This window comes from Tenrec ecaudatus, chromosome 9 (genome assembly GCF_050624435.1).
Source record: "Tenrec ecaudatus isolate mTenEca1 chromosome 9, mTenEca1.hap1, whole genome shotgun sequence".
Classification (NCBI taxonomy): Eukaryota; Metazoa; Chordata; class Mammalia; order Afrosoricida; family Tenrecidae; genus Tenrec; species Tenrec ecaudatus.
The window spans coordinates 116,560,178-116,580,060 of record NC_134538.1 but is presented as its reverse complement, the minus strand read 5'-3'; the positions used below and the strand labels follow the sequence as shown (position 1 = coordinate 116,580,060).

At 39.1% G+C, this 19,883-nt stretch overlaps 1 protein-coding gene and 1 non-coding gene across 3 annotated transcripts in view; one reads left to right on the top strand and one right to left on the bottom strand.

The window, feature by feature from the left end:
* CACNA2D1 (calcium voltage-gated channel auxiliary subunit alpha2delta 1) overlaps nt 1-19,883 on the bottom strand; it is a 496,866-nt gene that overhangs the window by 369,507 nt on the left and 107,476 nt on the right. For both annotated transcript variants that reach the window (XM_075558477.1, XM_075558479.1), the window contains exon 3: nt 9,248-9,364. In XM_075558477.1, coding sequence (XP_075414592.1) covers nt 9,248-9,364 — 117 coding nt within the window. The remainder of the gene's footprint in view (nt 1-9,247; nt 9,365-19,883) is intronic.
* LOC142457564 (small nucleolar RNA SNORA31) lies at nt 14,743-14,872 on the top strand. Its single transcript, XR_012786277.1, has one exon. It is a non-coding gene; the product is annotated as a small nucleolar RNA SNORA31 (small nucleolar RNA).

Sequence of the window (19,883 nt, the reverse complement as noted above, 5' to 3'; positions counted from 1 at the left end):
TTGAGACACCTCCAGACAAGCCCGCCACTGTCCTGACAGAGTTCTACTCCAAACTGAACATCCACAATATACAAGCACGAGGCAGCCCGACAGCAGAACGACCAATGAGAAGTTCCTAAAAGGTTAGAGCCAAGGAAAAAACATATTGCACCGTTTTCTCCATCTTGCTGGGCACAGAGTAGCACATGGTTTTCTATGGAGCCCGTGAGCGGGCTCAAATCTCTGACACTCCGGGTAAAAGCTCAGACTCAAGGACGACTCAAGGACAGCACAGTAAGAGGATCAAAAGAATGGTTTTGAGGCAATTTCAACAGAGAAGGAAAAACTCCCGATAGCTTCCAAAGCTATAATCATTCGAGAATGATCCCAGCAACAGACCCACAGGGACCTGCCAGATATGAAAGCTGGCAGTATGGACTGAGGGATATCATTGTGAATATCAGAGAGATCTTGGCTATGAAAAATGCAGATCTGTGTTTACTGACAATTCATTGGTATTCAACTATGTGGACCACTTTAAAATATTACTGAAAAATTATAAATAAATTACAGATAGCATTATGAAGACTGGGAATTCTCAAACTTATCTGTGCTGATGGGGGACGTACGTACACGTTGAACACGAGGTTCAAACAGAGTAAAGGGATGCGGCATGGCTTCGGTCAGAAGATGTCTATGTCAGGTTGTGTCCTTTCGCCATATTTATTCAATCTGCATTCCGAGCTAATGTTCTAAGAGACTGGACGATAACGATTGATGAGTGACGTCAGGAAAGGAGGAAGGCTCATTAACTATACATCGAAGACCCACAGATGGCACACAATCACTTGCTGAAGTGGAAGAATAAGCACTTATTAATAAAGATAAGGGACTACAGGCATCAGTATGGATTACACCTCAAGGTCAGAAAGCTAAAACGGCTCACTGCTGGGCCAAGAAGCAACATCATGATAAAGGCAGAAAGTATCACAATTGCCAAGACTCTCATTCACTTGCTTCCACAATCCATGTCCGTAGAAGCAGCAGTCAAGGAATCAATGGATGCATTACGTTAGACAAATTTAGTGTATGGTCTCTCTTTAAAGTATTAAAAGGCAAAAGTTCTACTTTGAGGGTTAAAGTCCACCCACCCAAGCCATGATACTTTTAATGGCCTAACATGCACGTGAAAGCCGAACCACAAATAAGAAGGCGAGAGGGTTATGGTGTAGGCAGAGGCACCGAACAGACCAGGGAAGGCCAGGCAGCGAACAAACCTGTCTGGGAAGGAGCACAGCTGCAGTAATCCTTAGAAGCTAGGAAGGCGAGATTCCTGGAATCATTCTTCAACACTTTGTCCTTCTTCCTTATTACTTTCAAATGTCTCAGATTCTTTCTCTTCTGTCTAAAGCAGGTTTACATGTCATTCATTATCAAAATCAAACAAAATGAAGACTGTACTAGTGCTGATTGTTTCTCCCTCACCGTCAGACCATAAAAGGTCCTTAGTGATGCCATGGGTCAAGTACGAGTTGGACTGTCCCCGAAAGGGCGATCGAATCCACCAGCCACACAGCGGAGGAGGATGCGGTCTGTTCGCAAAACAATAAAGCGCAGCCGCAGAAACCCTATGAAGCGGTGCTGCTCCGTCCGCCAGGGTCCCTGTCAGTCAGGATCAATTAGAAAGCAGAAGCTGGGTCCTACAAAACTCATGAACATGTGGAGGACCTCATGCCTTGCTAGTCAATCATTTTCTATCACTGCGATTTTCATTCCGCTTCCAATTTTAACGGCTCTCCCACAAAAGTAAATCAATGATGTCTAAAAAAGCATCAGTAAATAAAATTTTAATTTTTTTTTGAATCTGTGAAAAATTCCATTTCGGAGACCTCTTTCTCACTTTTTTCCCTATGATTTTTCATGGATTTCTTCCCATGTATTCCTGAGTAAAAATCTCCGCCAGCCGGGCACTTTTGGTAAATTCTGTAGATATCACTAGTTACTTGAAAGATTAAAAGAAACAGCTGATGAAATAGTATAAGAAAATTATTCAGCTAAAGAATGATCTAGTTCTTCCATAGAATGCTACTTTAAGGTTCATATTTTAAAATGTGAATTATAAGTCTAAAACGATTTATAGTTTTGGCTTTCTTTTTATTTTAACCATTTTATTGGCATATTAATTCACATAGCAAACATTTCAATAGTTCATGGTAAAAATTTTTCATTATATAATCACAAGTTAAATATTATAAAAGAATGTAAAGTTGGGCCATCTTAAAGTATTTAAAGTTTCCTAATAGTTTGGAACTGTTCTAAATAACAAGTAGAAACAGGGGGACACGGAAAATTGTCAAGAAAAAAATGTGTGTATTCCTGGCCTGGCCCTACTTATTTTCTTTGAACAAACTGCCTGGAGATCTTCATTGACTCAGCAGATCCCTTTGCTGCTCTGATTGGTGAACAACGAAACCTATGATTTCATTGGCCAGCATCGCTGGAGGGAGTACTGTAGGATGGGATGTCTAATTGTTCATGAACACTTTCAGATAGTTCAGTCTATTTCAGGCTAAAATGAATGTTTAAACAATGTTAAATGATTGTTTCTATTTTGCTTTTACGTATCTATAAAATCAAGAATTTTAGCAGAATGATGGTCATCTGCGTTAAGTTTTCAAAGAGAAAGCAAATGAGAAGAGCCACCTGAACAGTATGCTTTGGAAAGAAGACAACTGAAGTTATAATCAATATGGTCTTCGAAGAAGATAACTGGATATGCAGACAGTGTTAAAATGGAGCTATATTTCTCCTTCATCATCTATGATGTCTTGGACAAGAGCCTCTCTTGTCTTCTCATTTATAAAGCAAGAGTGAATAAAGTTGAATGTTTCTACTTCACAGGATAACAGAGAGTTCATAAGGGTCTAATGCATATAAACCATCAGAATTACAATATCAATTTCATATAGTCACGAGAAAAAAATATTAAAACAAGTACAAAGTATTTCTTTTTTTGCTAGTGAAGGCATGCTTTTAGGGTATAAGCAACTAAAACAAATGTTACATTGATTTCTCTTTCAGATCTTTCTAAAGAAGGTGGAGGAGACGATCAAAAGATCAAACCACAAAATTAATGTTGTTTAAAAGATAAATTAAATGCAAAAGTCACACACACAAGATCAAAGCATAAACTTAGTGCTTGTAAAAGACAAAATAAATGCAAGAATTGCACACACATATGTGCTGATCAAAATAGTTCAGGGCCAAAATTATAAATAAACACAAAGGAAAGCCTTAAATTGCTAAATAAATTACATTTCAGATTTTCTTTAAAAGTCTGTTTTCCATTAAACATCTATAAAGACTACTAAAATTTTTATGTTCAAATACATGAAATTTGAGTGAATACGTATATACTAAATTATTTCAGATACAGAAAGCAATCATTCCACTAAAAAGTCTCTACACCATCCTTTCTTTAAAAAAAAAACCGTCATCACACATACACTGATATGTAAGTTTCTTTAGTAGACATATAAGAAGCTAAACAGATGAATTTATTTTGTTTTATAGAATTTCCTTCAATAAAAAATCCCAACCAACTACATTCTAGTAGATCAGCAGTTCTCAACATGTGGGTCCCGACCCCTTTGGTGTTTGAATGATCCTTTCACAGGGGTTGCCAGATTCATAACAACAAAATTACAGTTATGAAGTAGTAACGAAAATAATTTTATGGTTGGGGGTTGCCACCCCACGAGGAACTGTATTTAAGGGTCGCGGCGTGAGGAAGGTCAAGAACCACAGCAGTAGATTCTGATACAGAGCAGACCCTGTATAGGGCTCCCAAGACTGTAAATCTATTCTAGAATAGTCTGCCTCATCTTTCTCAATTGGTGATGATTGTGGGTTTATGAGGGGTACCCCAAAACACCAGGAAAAAACCTCCTCTGAGCTAAGCTTTCCTAGGATGCATTTTATTCCACTAGGCAAGCTCTAAGCAACTCTCTCTGAGTTAGGGACCAGTGGCATCCCCTAACAAAGATCTCTCTGGTAACAATAAATTTTGAGGGGAAAGCAGTTTTGCTCGAACCTCGTATTTTGTGATAGCTGATTTAAGGGGACAGCATGTGGCTGTAAAATTTTGTTTCCTGCACAGGAAAAAAAATGCCACAGGAACTGTTGTGATGTTGAACACAGCTTACAAGGACAGCGCTATGGGAAAGTTCAAGTATGAGTGGTTTTGCTCATTTCGAAAGAGGTGAAATGTCGAATGATGACAATCCTTATTCTGGATGTCTCTCAACTTACCAAACCAAAGAAATTATCGACTGGTAGTGCATTTGGAGTCTGTTCCACCAGGTCAATTAATCAAGCTTTCTATTTAGAGGTTCTGAAAAGATTGCGTAACAGTGTGTAACATAAAAGGCCTGATTTGTGGCAGATGGGGAACTGGTTTTGCCACCACTTGTACCTGCTCACGCAGCCATCCCAGTGTGCCAGTTTTGGGCAAAAAATAGCATGCCTTTCTTGCCTCTTACACCTGACTCACCTGATCTTGTTCTGTGGGACTCTGTTTCCACAAATGCAGAGGGACATGAAAAGGAGAGCAACTTGATGATGAAGAAGAAGTGAAGAAAAAAACGAGGGAGGTGCTGTCAGCCATCCAAACATGAGTTTGAAAAAATGCTTCCAAGAATGGAATCACAGACTTGACAAATATATTAAGTGTAGTGGAGAGTATTTTGAAGCTGATAGGTGTTTCTTTGGGTTTTTTTTTTAAACTAGTTAAATACATAGCTTTAGGGGGGAATTCAGATCTTGGAGGTAGCCCTTTGTGTACCATGGACTGTGGATTTAGCATCCTAATGCCTAACCTACGGTACAACCAGAGGTTCTTCTTATAGTTCTAAATACTCTCAAATCTATGTCATTTATAACCTTGATGCCGACGAATAATAAAGGTGTTAAGAATATTCAAAATCAAATAAAATTTTCAATTTCTTCAATATCAGATATTTTGTTATTTTATTTTTAAATAGTTAATTTATACACAGTTCACTGAAAATTTGTAGCCATCCAAAACAGTCAATTAACTGCAATATCAAATTCTTAACGAAACAGGTTGGAGAGTAGTTCAAACTTACCACCTATTCCATAATTTATTGCTATGATTGTACATTTCTTGAAGCCAACAGATCATTGTGCAATGGGAAAGAATGAAGATCTTAAGTCAGGCACATCTGCTTTTGTCCTTGCCCCTCAGGAGAAAGTGTTGGCACTCCTTCACTGACAGCCAGAGAGTGCATCTCGACTCACAGCTTCCTGGTGGGGCAGAGCAGACCTGCCCTTTAGGATTTCCAAGGCTCTCACTCTTTATAGAAGACAGCCTCAGTGTTCTCCTTCAGAGTAGCTGGTGGGTTCAATCTGCTGACCTTGGGGTTCAATCAGTGAGGAGCAAAGAAGACCACCAGGACTCCACACCTGGCCTTTGTACTAAAAACATCACCCACCTTTGAAAAGATTCTCTTTTCCCAGTACATTTACGTATAGAATTACAATAATATTCTGCCCAGATAAACACAAGCTTAATTTACATCTCCTTAAATGTAAGCCTATATTTAAAATTAATTAGTAATGCCATCTTACTTAGAGTACAAGGTAATACCCATTTTTCAATTGGCCTCAAAGTATTCTTCTTCTAAATACTGTTTTCCATCTTTATGAAATCAAATATGCAAAATAAATAATTCAGTTTGAAAGCAGACATGAAGGTTTCTCCTTGACACACTAATGAGTTATACCTTTAACTAGTAATTATTCCTTCAGTATTCAGCCATCACACACTTAAGATGGTAACTGATCCCCTACCCGATTCAAATAATGCACCAGGTGTCTTGAGATTGCATTTAAATAAAAGAGAAAGCTTCAATAAGCTCTTATTTTAATCTAATTCAGGCACGAGACACCCCACCTGATTCTAAAACCTTCTCGGGGCTCTTTCCAGTCCAGACTGCCGACTTCAGTCACACAGAGGAAAAATAGATGCCAATGACATGGTTACAAACTGCACTATTTTGAACTGTCATCAACATTTCCATCACTTAATATACTCAAGTAGAAAGTACCCTGTTTTTATTCATAAAATTATATTTCAAACATATTTTCCATCTTTAAATGATCTTTAGTTGTATGCTATGCCCTGTATTGAAGAAATAATGTTCTGCATTGATAATCAAGATAGGTTTCCAATTAATACATGTCAAATACAATGTACAATATGCATACTGAATATGCATATTTTAACTTCGAGTGAGATGGCATTCTAAATATTCTTGCTATATCGCAAGACTCTGGGTACTGAAAACAATGTAATCTATCAAAATTTATAGGTCTCAGCCCATCAAAAAAGAGCCAAGATATACATAGAAGGCTTAAGTTATGCAACTAGTTAACATACTCACTTGCTAGTTAACACGCTTACTCACTAGAAGTTTGAGTTCACTCACAGGCAGCTCCTGGGAAATGCCTGACCGTCTATTTCCAAGAAACGCAACAAGCAAAAACTGAAAAATCCAGAAAGAACCATTCTACTCCACCACAGAGGAGGTTACTAAGAACTGAAGTCGACTCAAGGAAATGGTCTATGATAAACATAAACTATACTAAGCTAAAAATGTCCGGCATAATTGTCACGTAAACAAAAAGACTTTCCTTGGCAGCAAATGTTGACAGTAGTACTGAGATACGTAAAAAAGTTGCACCCCAGAATTTTATCCAACAAAAGATAGCTTTATGACTAATTTTATGAATAATTCCTTCCCATTGCATTGAATGGCATGGACATTTGCTAAGTGGAAAGGTCGTGTGTAGAAACAGACTAAAACACCATAAGCATAGCAATTCTTCCGCACAAGTTCTGAATCAATACAATGCTGTGTGGTAAAGTGAAATTGCTTAAATGTGGCCCCTCAATGCCTGTCTCAGTACCTTCCACCAAATGCTCGGGCAGGACTATGAAACAGGGTGTGTAACATACTCAGTCACTCACGGCCCTCAAGTCAATTCTGAATCACACTGAGCCTACAAGAGGGCAGAACTGCCCCTGTAGCTTTCCAAGACTGTAACTCTTTCAAGATCCTTTTGAAAAAGAATAACATTGTAGAAAATATCTAGCTTGCATTTTGCTAGGAGTAAGTGAACTATTTAATAAAATAACTCTGTAAAATTGGTTAGAAAGGAGTTAATTTATATCACAATCATTTTAACGATATAGTGATATTGGTTACAGGTGGATTAAATATTTAAATTGAAAGACAAAATCTTTTTGAATTAAAAAAATGGCCTGTGATGTCAAGTTAATTCCGATTCACAGTGATCTGATAGAACAAAGGAAAACTGACCCATAAGATTTGCAAAACTATAAATCTTTATCAAAGCAAACTGCCTCATCCTTCTCCCGCGGACTGGCTGGTGTGTTTAAAATGCCAATACTTCAGTTAGCAGACAAACGCTTTACCACTGCATGACGAGGGCTACTTCTGTTAAGCACAACCCAAACCAAACCCACCATCAGCAAGTAGACTCTGACCCTTAGCTGCCTTTTCTAGGATTTCTGAAGCTGTATATATTCACATGAGCAGAAAGTCTCAGGGTATGGAATACAATGTGTAAGACTATGTTTATAACCTCTGGGTAGGTAATGGTCTCAAACAAAGTACGCTCCCCAATATGAATCATGAACAAGAGGACCGTATTTAATCAGTATATGTCATAAAGACTGGAAAAGATACGGCACGAACTAGAAAGAGCTGTCTGTATCAATAGTGCGTATGTCAGCCATATGAAACACCCTGGTGCTGCAGTGGATTACACACTGGGCTGCACACCACAAGGCCTACAGTTTGAAACCACTAGCTGCTCCATGGGAGAAAGATGAGGCTTTCCACTCCTGTAAAAACTTAACAGTCTCTGAAACTCACATGGGCAAATTTACTCTGTCCTTTACGGTCACTATGAGTTGGAATCAGTAAGTGGCAGAGTTGGGATTGAGATCAGTGAACATAAAAAGCCCTGGAGGTGCAGCGAGTAAGCATTTACAGCCTCAGAAAAGCTGGAGACGGTTTCTAAAACTCACTGTGAGTTGGAATCAAATAGATGATAGCAGATTTGAGTTTGTTTGCTTGTTTGGGTTGTTTTTAGAATCAGTAAGATGTAATCTATTAATCAACTTTGAAATTAAAATGAGCAAATGATATAAACATATTTCGCTGAAATTGAGTATAGTGACTACATGTCTTCCTCATTACTAATAAGTAAAAGTATCCATTTTAAAGTAATTGATTGCCTATAAGTAAGAAATATGACACTACCACATGTTGGTCAGAATATATAACAACAGACACTCATATATTGCTATTAGACTATGTTGGTAGTGAATTTTTAATGGCACAAAATGTATAATAAGGCTTTGCTTGTTTAACAATGTTACCACCAAATATTGCATCCTATATCAATATATATACATGTGTACCAAGAGACTTGTTCAAAAGAATTCAGAAGCACTATTTATAGTAGCATCCCTCTAGAAAAAAAATAGAAATGTTCACTTAAAATTTTTTGAAATGAAGAAATAAACAAGAGATATATTCTCATAAAAAAATATTTTACCCTATGGGAAAAAGGTAACTTCAAATGAAGCACAATCATGTGGGAAATCATAGAAATGTACTATTGATTTAAAATAAAATTTGCTGAAGATGGCATATGGTACGATAATTTTTTAGAGCTGAAACAGACTATACTGACAAAGTACATATTTGAAGGATAATTGTTTTTACAAGCAAAGGATAAATTAATCAAACTTAAACTATGTTAGGCATCTCTGACTTAGAGGTAAAGTGATCGGACAGGCAAATAGTTATTCTATGAGCAGCTTTGCATGTACTGATGATATTCTGGATTGATGTTGAGGGGCAGATTTAAACATGTCCACATTGCTACGCAATACAACTTCCAACTGTCTAAATACACAAATTTATCACTTACATAATTTTACTATGTATCAAATTGCCTAATGAGAAGAACTAAACAATGGTATAGAAATTGGTTATTTGGGGTTCTCAAGGAAAACAGACCTCTTCTTTTATGAACATATTAGGTGAAAACAGTCATCGAGCTACAGAAAGCATGTCCAAGAAGGCCTCCAAGCCCAGGATGAAAATAACAGCAATAGAAATAACAGTGGACAAAGCCAAAGAAAACTCACCACCAGGGCTTTCGACCTGTTGCTTAGAAGCTTTTCAATATCCCTTGCTGCAATTTCCACCAGCTGGCGGGCATTGTTGGGTTCCACTGTATACAAATCTTGATATTTCTCATAAATCTGTGTGATGGGGGGGAAAGGCCAAAGAACAACAATTGTTTATTAGGCTCACAAGTTCCCAAAAGAATGTTTAAAACAACAATTCAAAAGACCCACCCTCTCTTCTTCTTGATCTTGTTGGAGCATGGGGGTGGGGAGGCATGGAAATATACATATTAGTAGAAATTCACTCTAAGAACACCAGCTCCAAAAATGTATGTCAGATTATCAGGTCGCAAAACATCTTGCATCACAATGGTTGCTGTGTGCATGTTTGTGGCTTGAAGTTATATTCACAATCTTAAAATTTGGCATTAATTGTCAAGAGAGTTTTAAATAAAAGGAAGACAATTCTAGAGCAACTAAAAATCGACCCGAGTATCAGCCAAGTCACCTAATTTTACCATAAAAAACAGCATTAAAATTTGCTGAAACAGAGTGGACCATATGGCTGATCCCACTAAGAGACACGAAGTCCCTCACTGACCCATGGCCCTACAGGGGACAACACTGGAGACTCGGTGTAGGGATTGGCCCGGCCTGACCCCACCTCACCCAGGCAAAACACTAAAGGCATGCAGCAGAGCAATAGGGGGAGCAGAGTGGGAGCAACCGAGGGAGTGCAAAGGATAGACCTTGGGGCCAGAGCGTGGCACCCCATCGGACTTGACTGGAGGACATGCCCAGAGGTCAAAAATCAGATCTTGATCTAGTTAAAGGTTTTTCTTATTTATTTATTTATTTTTCCTTTTTTTTTTTAATAAATTAATTTATTCTTTTCTGGGTCATTGGTTTTCTTTTTTGTTGCCATCGTTGTGTTTTCTTTTGTCGCTTTGTCTTGCTTTGCCTTGATTTTTGGTGCATATTATTATCTCTGTAGATCTATCTAGATAAGATAGGCTGGATGAATAGTCTGGAGGAGAAAACAACAGGACAGATTGTTCCAGGGGGACATGGGAGAGGAGGAGGCGGGGGAAAGGAGGTAAGGTTGACCAACCCAGGGACAAGGGAGCAGCTAGTGATCCTAAACTAGTGGCAAAGAGGGGGTAAGAGGCCTGGTAGCGATTCAGCAAGGGCAATGTAATGAGAGAAACCACTGAAACCCAAATGAAGGCTGAGCATGATAGTGGGACAAGAGGAAAGTAAAAGGAAATATAGCAAACAGTTAGGAGGCAAAGGGTATTTATAGAGGTCTGAATACAGGCATGTACATATGTAAACATATTTATATAGGATGGTGGGGAAATAGATCTTCGTGCATATATTTATAGGATTAGTATTAAGGCAGCAGATGGACATTGGACCTCTACTTAAGAACTTACTCAATGCAAGAACACTTTGTTCTATTAAATTGACATTCCAGGAGGCACACCTTCCCGACATGATCACTGAAGACAAATATGTACATAAGCAAATGTGATTAAGAAAGCTGATAGTGCCCGGCTATCAAAAGATATAGAATCTGGGGTCTTAAAGGTTTGCTTGTAAAAAGCAGCCATCTAGCTCAGAAGCAACAAAACCCACATGGAAGAAGTATACCAGCCTGTGTGACCAGGAGGTATAGAAGCGACCAGGTATCAGGCATCAAAGAACAAAAAATCATATCAGTGTGTGCCCACCTTCCCAATATGATCACTGATGACAAATGTGTGCATAAGCAAATGTGGTGAAGAAAGCTGATGGTGCCAGGTTGTCAAAAGATATAACACCTGGGGTCTTAAAGGCTTGAAGATAAACAAGCAGCCATCTAGTTGAGAAGCAACAAAATCCACATGGAAGAAGCACACCACCCTATGTAATCACGAAGTGTTGAAGGGATCAGGAATCAAGGAACAAAAAATCATTTCATTGTGAATGAGGGGGAGTGCAGAGTGGGGACCCAAAATCCATCTTTAGGCAACTGGACCTCCCTTTACAAAAGGGTCACAGGGAGGAGAGAGCCAGTCAGGGTGTAGTGTAGCAATGATGAAACATACAACTTTGCTCTAGTTCCTAAATGCATCCTCCCGTACCTCCCCCCCACCCCCCAACTATCATGATCCCAATTCTACCTTACAAATCTGGCTAGACCAGAGGATGAACACTGGTACAGATAGGAACTGGAAACACAGGGAATCCAGGGCAGATGATCCCTTCAGGACCAGTAGTGAGAGTGGCAATACCTGGAGGGTGGAGGGAAAGTGGGGTAGAAAGGGGGAACCTACTAAAAGGCTCTATATATAACCTCCTCCCTGGGGGATGGACAACAGAAAAAGTGAGTGAAGGTAGACATCAGACAGTGTAAGATATAACAAAATAATAATGATTTATAAATTATCAAGGGTTCATGAGAGAAGGGGGAGTGGGGAGGGAGGAGGAAAATGAAGAGCTGATATCTAGGGCTCAAGTAGAAAGTAAGTGTTTTGAGAATCATGATGGCAACAAATGTATAAATTTGCTTGACACAATAGACGGATGTATGGATTGTTATAAGAGTTGTATGCCCCCCCCCCAATTAAATGACTTTTTAAAAATATGCTGAGAAATACTGCTTATACTCGAGTATATACAGTAATTGGAGAAAAGCAGAAAAGAAAATACAACAGAGGATATATTCCAGGAGGCTCCATGGGTTTCTTCTCTCCACCACTGAGGTTATTGAAGCTTAGAAAATATGAGTGTGTGTGTATGTATATGTGAGATAGAAAGAATGATGTTGCTGCTGAGATTCACATGAGTAATATACAGATCTTCAAAGACAGATGACAGACACAGGAATGGAATGTCACGAAAGTCTTCTTTAGAAAATTAATTAAAACCGTAACTGTATTTATTTTATCTAATTACTAAGTAAAGTCATATGGCAATAAGTTAAGTAGCTCATGAAAACCTCAACTGAAATCCTGGCTCTTCTCCGTGTCTCTGGTAGGAGTATATCCCCTAGAGTAGTGTAGGTCTGTCTGTATTACTAGCCTGAGCAGGCCCAGCAGGAGAGGAAGAAATAAAAAGGGGAAGGAGGAGAGGGGACACGGGAGAAAAATTTTAAAAGCAGTTGCTGTGCTTGTGGCTGAGGGGAGGAGTGAGAAGGAAGTCTCTCGTGCATCCAACAGATGGGATGCACATGCATGACTAAACCATCTTTGAGAGCCAAGGCTTAGCAGGGTTTTACTGTCCTGTAAATCCAGGCACCTACAGAAACCAGTTCAACCCAGCTGTTCTTCTGTCACAACTCCAGAGTCCGCTTTCCCTACCAACAAGTGTCATGTGTCATGTGTCAGGCAAATAAGGAAACTTGGTGGCACAGTGGTTATAAGTTGGGTAGCTAGCCACAAGGTCAGCAGTTCAAAACTACCAACTGCTACATGGGAAAAAGATGAGGCTTTTTACTCCTGTAAAGAGTTACATTCTCAGAAACTCATGGGGTCAGTTCTAGTCTGACATATTGGGTCACTATAAATCAGTATTAACTCAATGGCATTGAGTTTTGAGGTTTTTTTAAAAATGAAGGAATTATAGATCATAAAAATAGTTTTTTAGAGGTTATTCAAAAATAAATTTAATGAGGAATATTCTCATAAATTGTTTCTAGGATAATTTTTAAATACATAGTTAAAAATTAGAAAGAAAATATTAAACTCATAAACTAAAAAAATGGTATTAAGCAAATTTAAATCTAGAGTCACAATTTAAATACTGTTATATACACACACATATATACAAGCACATTAGAATAGTTATGTTTGGTTAAATAAAAGTATATTACGATTACATAACTGCCCCGGCAAAAGAAATATCTCTTACTTCTAATTTTAAGAATATAATCTTCTTTCTGGATTATAAATCATATAACCCAAAGTCAAAGGAGGGATTAGTATCAGAGCCTAAGTTGTGAGAATCTGGTTTGTAGAAGGCTACAGATGACAGTGGGAGCCCAAGATACTTTGTCGGAACTCCACAGGAATGAAGCCTCCAGTGACCTCCTTCTCTGCCTAACTGACGGGCGGGAGAAAAGAGGTTGCTAAACAGAGTGCATTGGAGGGAGGAGCAGAGAAGATCAGAGGGACAGACGTGACTTGGCCAGTTGGAACCTTGTCAGTTGACCCCCTCCAATGCAAGCCAGACCCGATCTGGTTTTGGTGCCCCGCACCCCTCTGGTGCACACTGGACCTTGTCTGGTTTTCTACATTTCCTGTATTTTTGTTTTGTTTTGTTTTTGTTTGTTCATATTAGGGTTTATCTCAGATGTGTTATGTCACTGGGTGGAGGGGGGGGCGGTTTCATCCTCTTGAAACTGTGTTGTATGCTTTTCTGTTTCTCAGTGTATGAAACCCAAGACTGAAGAACCTACAGGGAAGTCAGTAAAATAATGGGTTTCGGGGTGGGGGGCACAGTAAGGGGGTGGGGGCAAAAGAGAGAGGATGTCAAAGAGTCCAGAAAAGGAAAGAATGTTTGGCAACTAATTGTGGCAGCAATTGTACACTACTGCTTGACGTGATTGAGCTATGGAATGCTAGGATATATTATTAATTCCCAATTAAAAATCATTTTTAATTAAAATTAATTTTTAAAGAATATAGTATTTTTATGGTGAGAAGCATTTTAAAGATTCTCAAAAGATTTCTGAAATATTTTCCTAGTAAACAATTTTCCGAATAAAATTCCACATCAATCTTTAAGATTAAAAAACATATTTTATAATCTTCAGATATATTTATAATTTTACCACTAAAATAAGCCATATTTCTATAATATTTCATTATTGACATATTTTAAACACAACCTTCAGTTTGTTTTCGTCAACTTTCATAAGACAGGTCTCCATTTCATATCACGTGTCAAGCTCCTCATATGCTGTGTGTCTTGGCTGCCTGTCCTCTAATACTAGATGGAATGCAATAAACAGAAAAAGTTCATGATAGGCTATTTTTCCTCTTCATCTCCTGGGATGCCTTCAGTTGCCTACAGCTCAAGTGTACTCCCTGTCATCCTCAGCACATATTTTGAAGTGGAAAGGATACCTTTAGCTTGTACTTCCCCTGTTACAATGGTAAGAAGCAGACCTAAATGTTCTATAAGTACTACATTCATAGACCAACTTTCGCTGTGATGACATACAGAGCATCGTTTTCATAACTTATTCACAGGAACTGAATTTCTAAATCTCGAGGAATACTGATAGATTATGCATTAGGCAGCTAACCATAAAATCGGTAGTTTGAAACTACAAGCCACTCTGGAGAGAGAGATGAGGCTTTCGATTCTCATGAAGAGTCCATCTCAGAAACCCACAGGGACAGTTCTACTCTGCCCCATGGGTCACTCTGAGTCAGCATCAGCTCTGGAGCACTGCTTCTGACTGGACACTCTGAGGGTCTACAACTCCAAGATTATGTATTAGACCTTTAGAATATGTATTTCTAAAGCATCTATTGACAGACCTGGAGCAGTTACTGTCTGCTCTTAAGGTTTCCTACAGATGCAAGAGAGAATGTCCTCGCGCTTTCTGCCTGCCTGCCTGTGGCAGCCATGATTGAATAGGGGAAGACAGTGATAAAAATTAATTAATTAATTAATTAATTGATTGATTGATTAAAAATAAATAAATAAATAAATAAAGTGAGAATAAATAAATAAATTTTTTAAAAAAGAATATGTATTTCTAAATAGTCACATCTAGAAAGTGGCACTACACCCTGATATAACTGCTTAATAAACATTTAACAAAAAACACCCTGGGCGACCGAGTGGGCTGAAACTCAGAGCTACTCTGAAACTTTGAATCCTCGAAAAGGCAGAGTCTCATTTTCCTCCAAATCAGCAGCTGATTTATTTGAGCCATCCTCCTTGCAGTTAGCAGTACAAGGCTTGTCCACCAGGGATCCCGAACTTCTCATTAACGACCAAGGAGAATACTGGGACTCAGAAGCAAATGTTCAGCGCGGAAGAAGTTTGAGGCCATTTCGCACCAGGAAAGAGGACACCAACCCCCAGGCAGAAGGGGCCAGTGTCAACAAAGCATGTTTAGACAGTGAGCCTCAGAAGCCACTGTGCTCCCGAATCTCCTTGTTCTTGGGTTGTGAGGTGCAGGGGAATCTCCCCAGACCTTCAGATGATCAAGGAAGGTTGATGATTAGCAGACACAATGTCCCATTCAAACACTGTTGGGACGAGCAAAATAGTTTCCCTAAAGATATCACAATTGAATCCCCAGATCTACAAATATTCTATGTTGCAAAGGTGAATTGGATTGATTCTATTGATGGACTGAAGGACGCTAATCAACAGACGTTACTTAGACTAAGGTGATGTTTCTGGATTGTCAATAAATAATGCATAGATAAAGGCTTCTGGTGTATAGAACTGCAAGGACAGAAATTTATGTTGTTTTTGTTCCTTACACATATGGAAATTTGCCATCGTTGCAACAAAAAAAACTAATAAAATGCGTGAAGTAAATTCCAGAAATAACCATTATAAGGCAGGGAGAAAATACAAGGTGTTGTTGTTAGTCTCCATGGAGGCCTTTCTGACGCAGCAGAATAAAACAAAGCCCAGTCTTGGACCACCTTCACAACTGTTCTATGTTTGAGACCGTAGTTTCCGCCATTGTGTCAATCCATCTCAATTGAGGACCTTCCTCTGCTTCATCACCCCTCCACTTCACCACGCATGATGTCCCCACGGGACTGATCTCTCCTTACAACATGTCAAAAGTATGCGAGACAAACGCTTACAATCTTCCCTGCTAAGGAGCATTCTGCCCGTATCTCTTCCAATAATGGTTTGTTGGCCCTTTCAACAAGCCATCAAACTTACAATATTTTTCACCAGCACCATAATGGAAATCCAAAGAATGTTCTTTCATATTCATTATTCGATGTTCAACTTTCACATCCATGTAGATCAATTTAAAAACCAGGGCATGAGTCAGACATACTTCAGTCCACAGAGTAACACCCTTGCTTGTCAACACTTCACAGAGGTCTTGTGCAGTGGATTTACCCAAATACTGCTTCCTTGAGCACTGATTCTAGATCAAAGCAAGAAACAACTATTGACAACTTCAATCTTTACTCGGCTTATCTTGATGTTACCTACAGGTCGTTTTGAGGATTACAAAGTAGATAAAACATTACATTGTAGAAATATGTAAAGAACTCCATCCAGAGTTACATGAAAGGAAGCAAACATAGAGCTGACTGGAGACATGTCAGCAGTGAAAAGTAGAGGATGGAGACCCATGATGTCCCAGTAGCTTGAAGAGCTGACAAAAATCTGAGTGGGCCTAGGCTATAAACAGTCCATCCATCCACTACTCAAAATACTTTCTAAAGGTCTTGAGTACTGGCTGAAACTCTGACTTTTACTGAGTGTCCTTAAGTTTATAATCTTTGATTTTTGGTGGTCCTATGTAAAATCTCACTTTTGAATGACTCTTTGTTCCTAAAATTAAAAAGGCTAACAAAAAATTCATTTTTCCATGTGGGCTTTGTTGTTTCTGAGCTAGACGGCCACTCGTTTGCCTTCAAGTCTTTAAGACCCCAGATGATTTATCTTTTTATAGCCTGGCAACCATCAGCTTTCTTCACATTTGCTTATGCACCCACTGGTCTTCAGAGATTGTTTTGGGAAAGTGAGCACAGTTTAATAGAACAAAGTGTTCTTGCATGGAGGCAGTACTTAAGTGGAGGCCCATGTCTATCTGCTACCTTAATACTAAACCTATAAATATATGCACACAGATCTATTTCCCCACCATCCTATAAAAATATATTTACATATGTACATGCCTTTATTTATACCTCTATAAATGCCCTTTGCCTCCTAGCTCTTTCCTCTGTTTCCTTTTACTCTCTGCTTGTCCCACTATCATGCTCAGCCTTCATTTGAGTTTCAGTAATTCCTCTCGATTATACTTCCCTTGATCACACCCTACCAGGCCTCCTACACCCTCCTCACCCCCGATTTGGATCAATTGTTGTTCCCTTGTCCCTGGGTTTGTTAACACCACTTCCTTTAACCCAACCTCTCCTCCCATTTCCCCCTGGAACAGTCAGTCCCGTTGTTTTCTCCTCCAGACAGTTCATAGTGTTTATCTTATTTAGACAGACCTGCGGAGATAATGACATGCACAAAAACAAGACAGAGCAAAACCAAGCAACAAAAGAAAACAAAACAATAACAAAAACCTATTATCAGGCTTCAAAGAACAAAATATATTGTGTGCTCACCTCCCCAATACGACCAGTGAGGACAAAAGGGTGCATAAACAACTGTGGTGAAGAAGCTGGAGGTGCCCGGCTATCAAAAGATACAGTGTCTGTGGGAGAGGTCCTAAAACTACGGCCCGTGGGCTACATTCAGCCCATGGAGGACATTTATCTGGTCCTCCGGGTATTTATGCCGTTTTGTTTTTTACTTCAAAATAAGATATGTGCAGTGTGCACAGGAATTTGTTCATAGTTTTTTTTTTAAAAAAACTATAGTCCAGCTCTCCAATGGGTCTGAGTGACAGTGAACTGGCCCCCTGTTTAAAAAGTTTGAGGACCCCTTGCCTGGGGTCTTAAAGGCTTGAAGGTAAACAAGGGGTCATCTAGCTCAGAAGCAACAAAGCCCACATGGAAGAAGCACACCAGCCGGTGCGATCACAAGGTGTCAAGAGTTCAGTTATTAGGCATCAAAGAACAAAAAAAATCATATCATTGTGAATGAGGGGGAGTGTGGAGTAGGGACCCAAATTCCATATGTAGGCAACTGGACATCCCCTAAAAAAGGGTCACAGGGAGGAGACAACCAGTCAGGGTGCGATGTAGCAATGATGAAACATACAACTTTGCTCTAGTTCCTAAATGCTTCCTCCCGTACTTTCCCTCCCCCCTACCCGACTATCATGATCCCAATTCTACCTTAAAAATCTGGTTAGACCAGAGGATGTACATTGGTAGAGATAGGAACTGGAAACACAGAGAAACCAGGGCGGATGATCCCTTCAGTACTAGTGGTGAGAATGGCGATACTGCGAGGGTGGGGTGGGAAGGGGGAACCCATGACAAGGATCTACATATAACCTCTCCCTGGAAAGACAATAGAAAAGTGGCTGAAGGGAGACGTCGATCAGTGTAAGGCATGACAAAATAATAATTTATAAATTATCAAGGGTTCGTGAAGGAGAGGGGAGCGGGGAGGGAGGTAAATGAGGAGCTGATGCCAGGGGCTTAAGTGGAGAGCAAATGTTTTGAGAATGATGAGGGCAAGGAATGTACAAATGTGCTTTACACAATTGATGTATCTAATGATTGTGATAAGAGTTGTATGAGCCCCGAATAAAATTTTTTAAACTTCATTTTTAAAAGGTGTGATCAACTGAACAATATTTGTGAATTAAAAGCAAAAATAATTCACTGTCATTAAGTCTATTCCAACTCGTAGTGACACTACAGGAGAGAGCAGAACTTCCCTCTGGGGTCTTTACGGGTATGTGCGATCTCACCTCTTGGCTGCAGTGGTGGCCGTTAGCTTCTAATTACGGAACTTCTGGTTCTTAGCTCGATGGGCAGCTCACTAGACCATTAGGGCTCTCTTCACTAGTTCTTCATTAGAAATCTCATTTCACTAGTCAATAAATTCTGATGAATATGAAAGCTGAGCTCAAGTAGGAGATATGTGCATTTTCTGCTAGATTTTAAAAAATAATAACATTTAGCTCAAGGACTCCCATTGTCATCTTAACAATTGTGAGAGGTTCTGAGAAGGCTGTCTACACCTAGGAAAAAACCTGAAAATGTCAAAATCGATGCGAATGCATCGTATTAAAAAAAGATGAATCGGATGAATAAGTGTAATTCTACCACATGATAATGAGATAAAGGAGTAATAGAAAATAGTATATTTCATAACCCATCATCAATCTATTTTCACTGTATTTTTTTGCTTACAGGAGTAAATCCATAATTTTCAATAATCATTCAAGCAGGAAAGGAGATTCATAGTCACCTCTACAGTTCTAGATATCCACAAAATCTTAATTTTAGCTGAGTTTTGCAACATGGTATGGTTTGTCTGTGGATTGTTCCTTTAAGCGTTCTTTGGGTTTTTGAACTTCATGTTCCCTATTAACTGAGGATTGTTTCTAAAAAGGAGGATTAACAGAAAAGAATGATAAAATGCTATTTCTTGGTCACGTTCAAGGATCAAAATCCCTTCACTAAAGTGATTTTATTATGATACAAAAGTATAGAAACTTTCTCTTTCTCTTAGCCTCTCCAACAATGAGGCAGGCAACATGAAGACGTTATGAGAAATGTGAAAGTGCTTAATCCAAGGGCAGGAGCATAATGACTCTAGATCTGAAGTGATGTTAGAATGTACATATACGTTAGCCATAACAAAAGATGGTACATGAAAGGGGCTTACTATCCTCCTTTTAAGAGATTAGTTAAAAAATAAGTTCTGCCCTAAAGAAATGCACAGTATGCCCGAGGTGAGATCCGTGGGATCAATGGTATGGGGAGACCTGGGAGGTGAGGGTGGTGGGGAAGGGGTTGGTGAGCAGGCTGCGCCT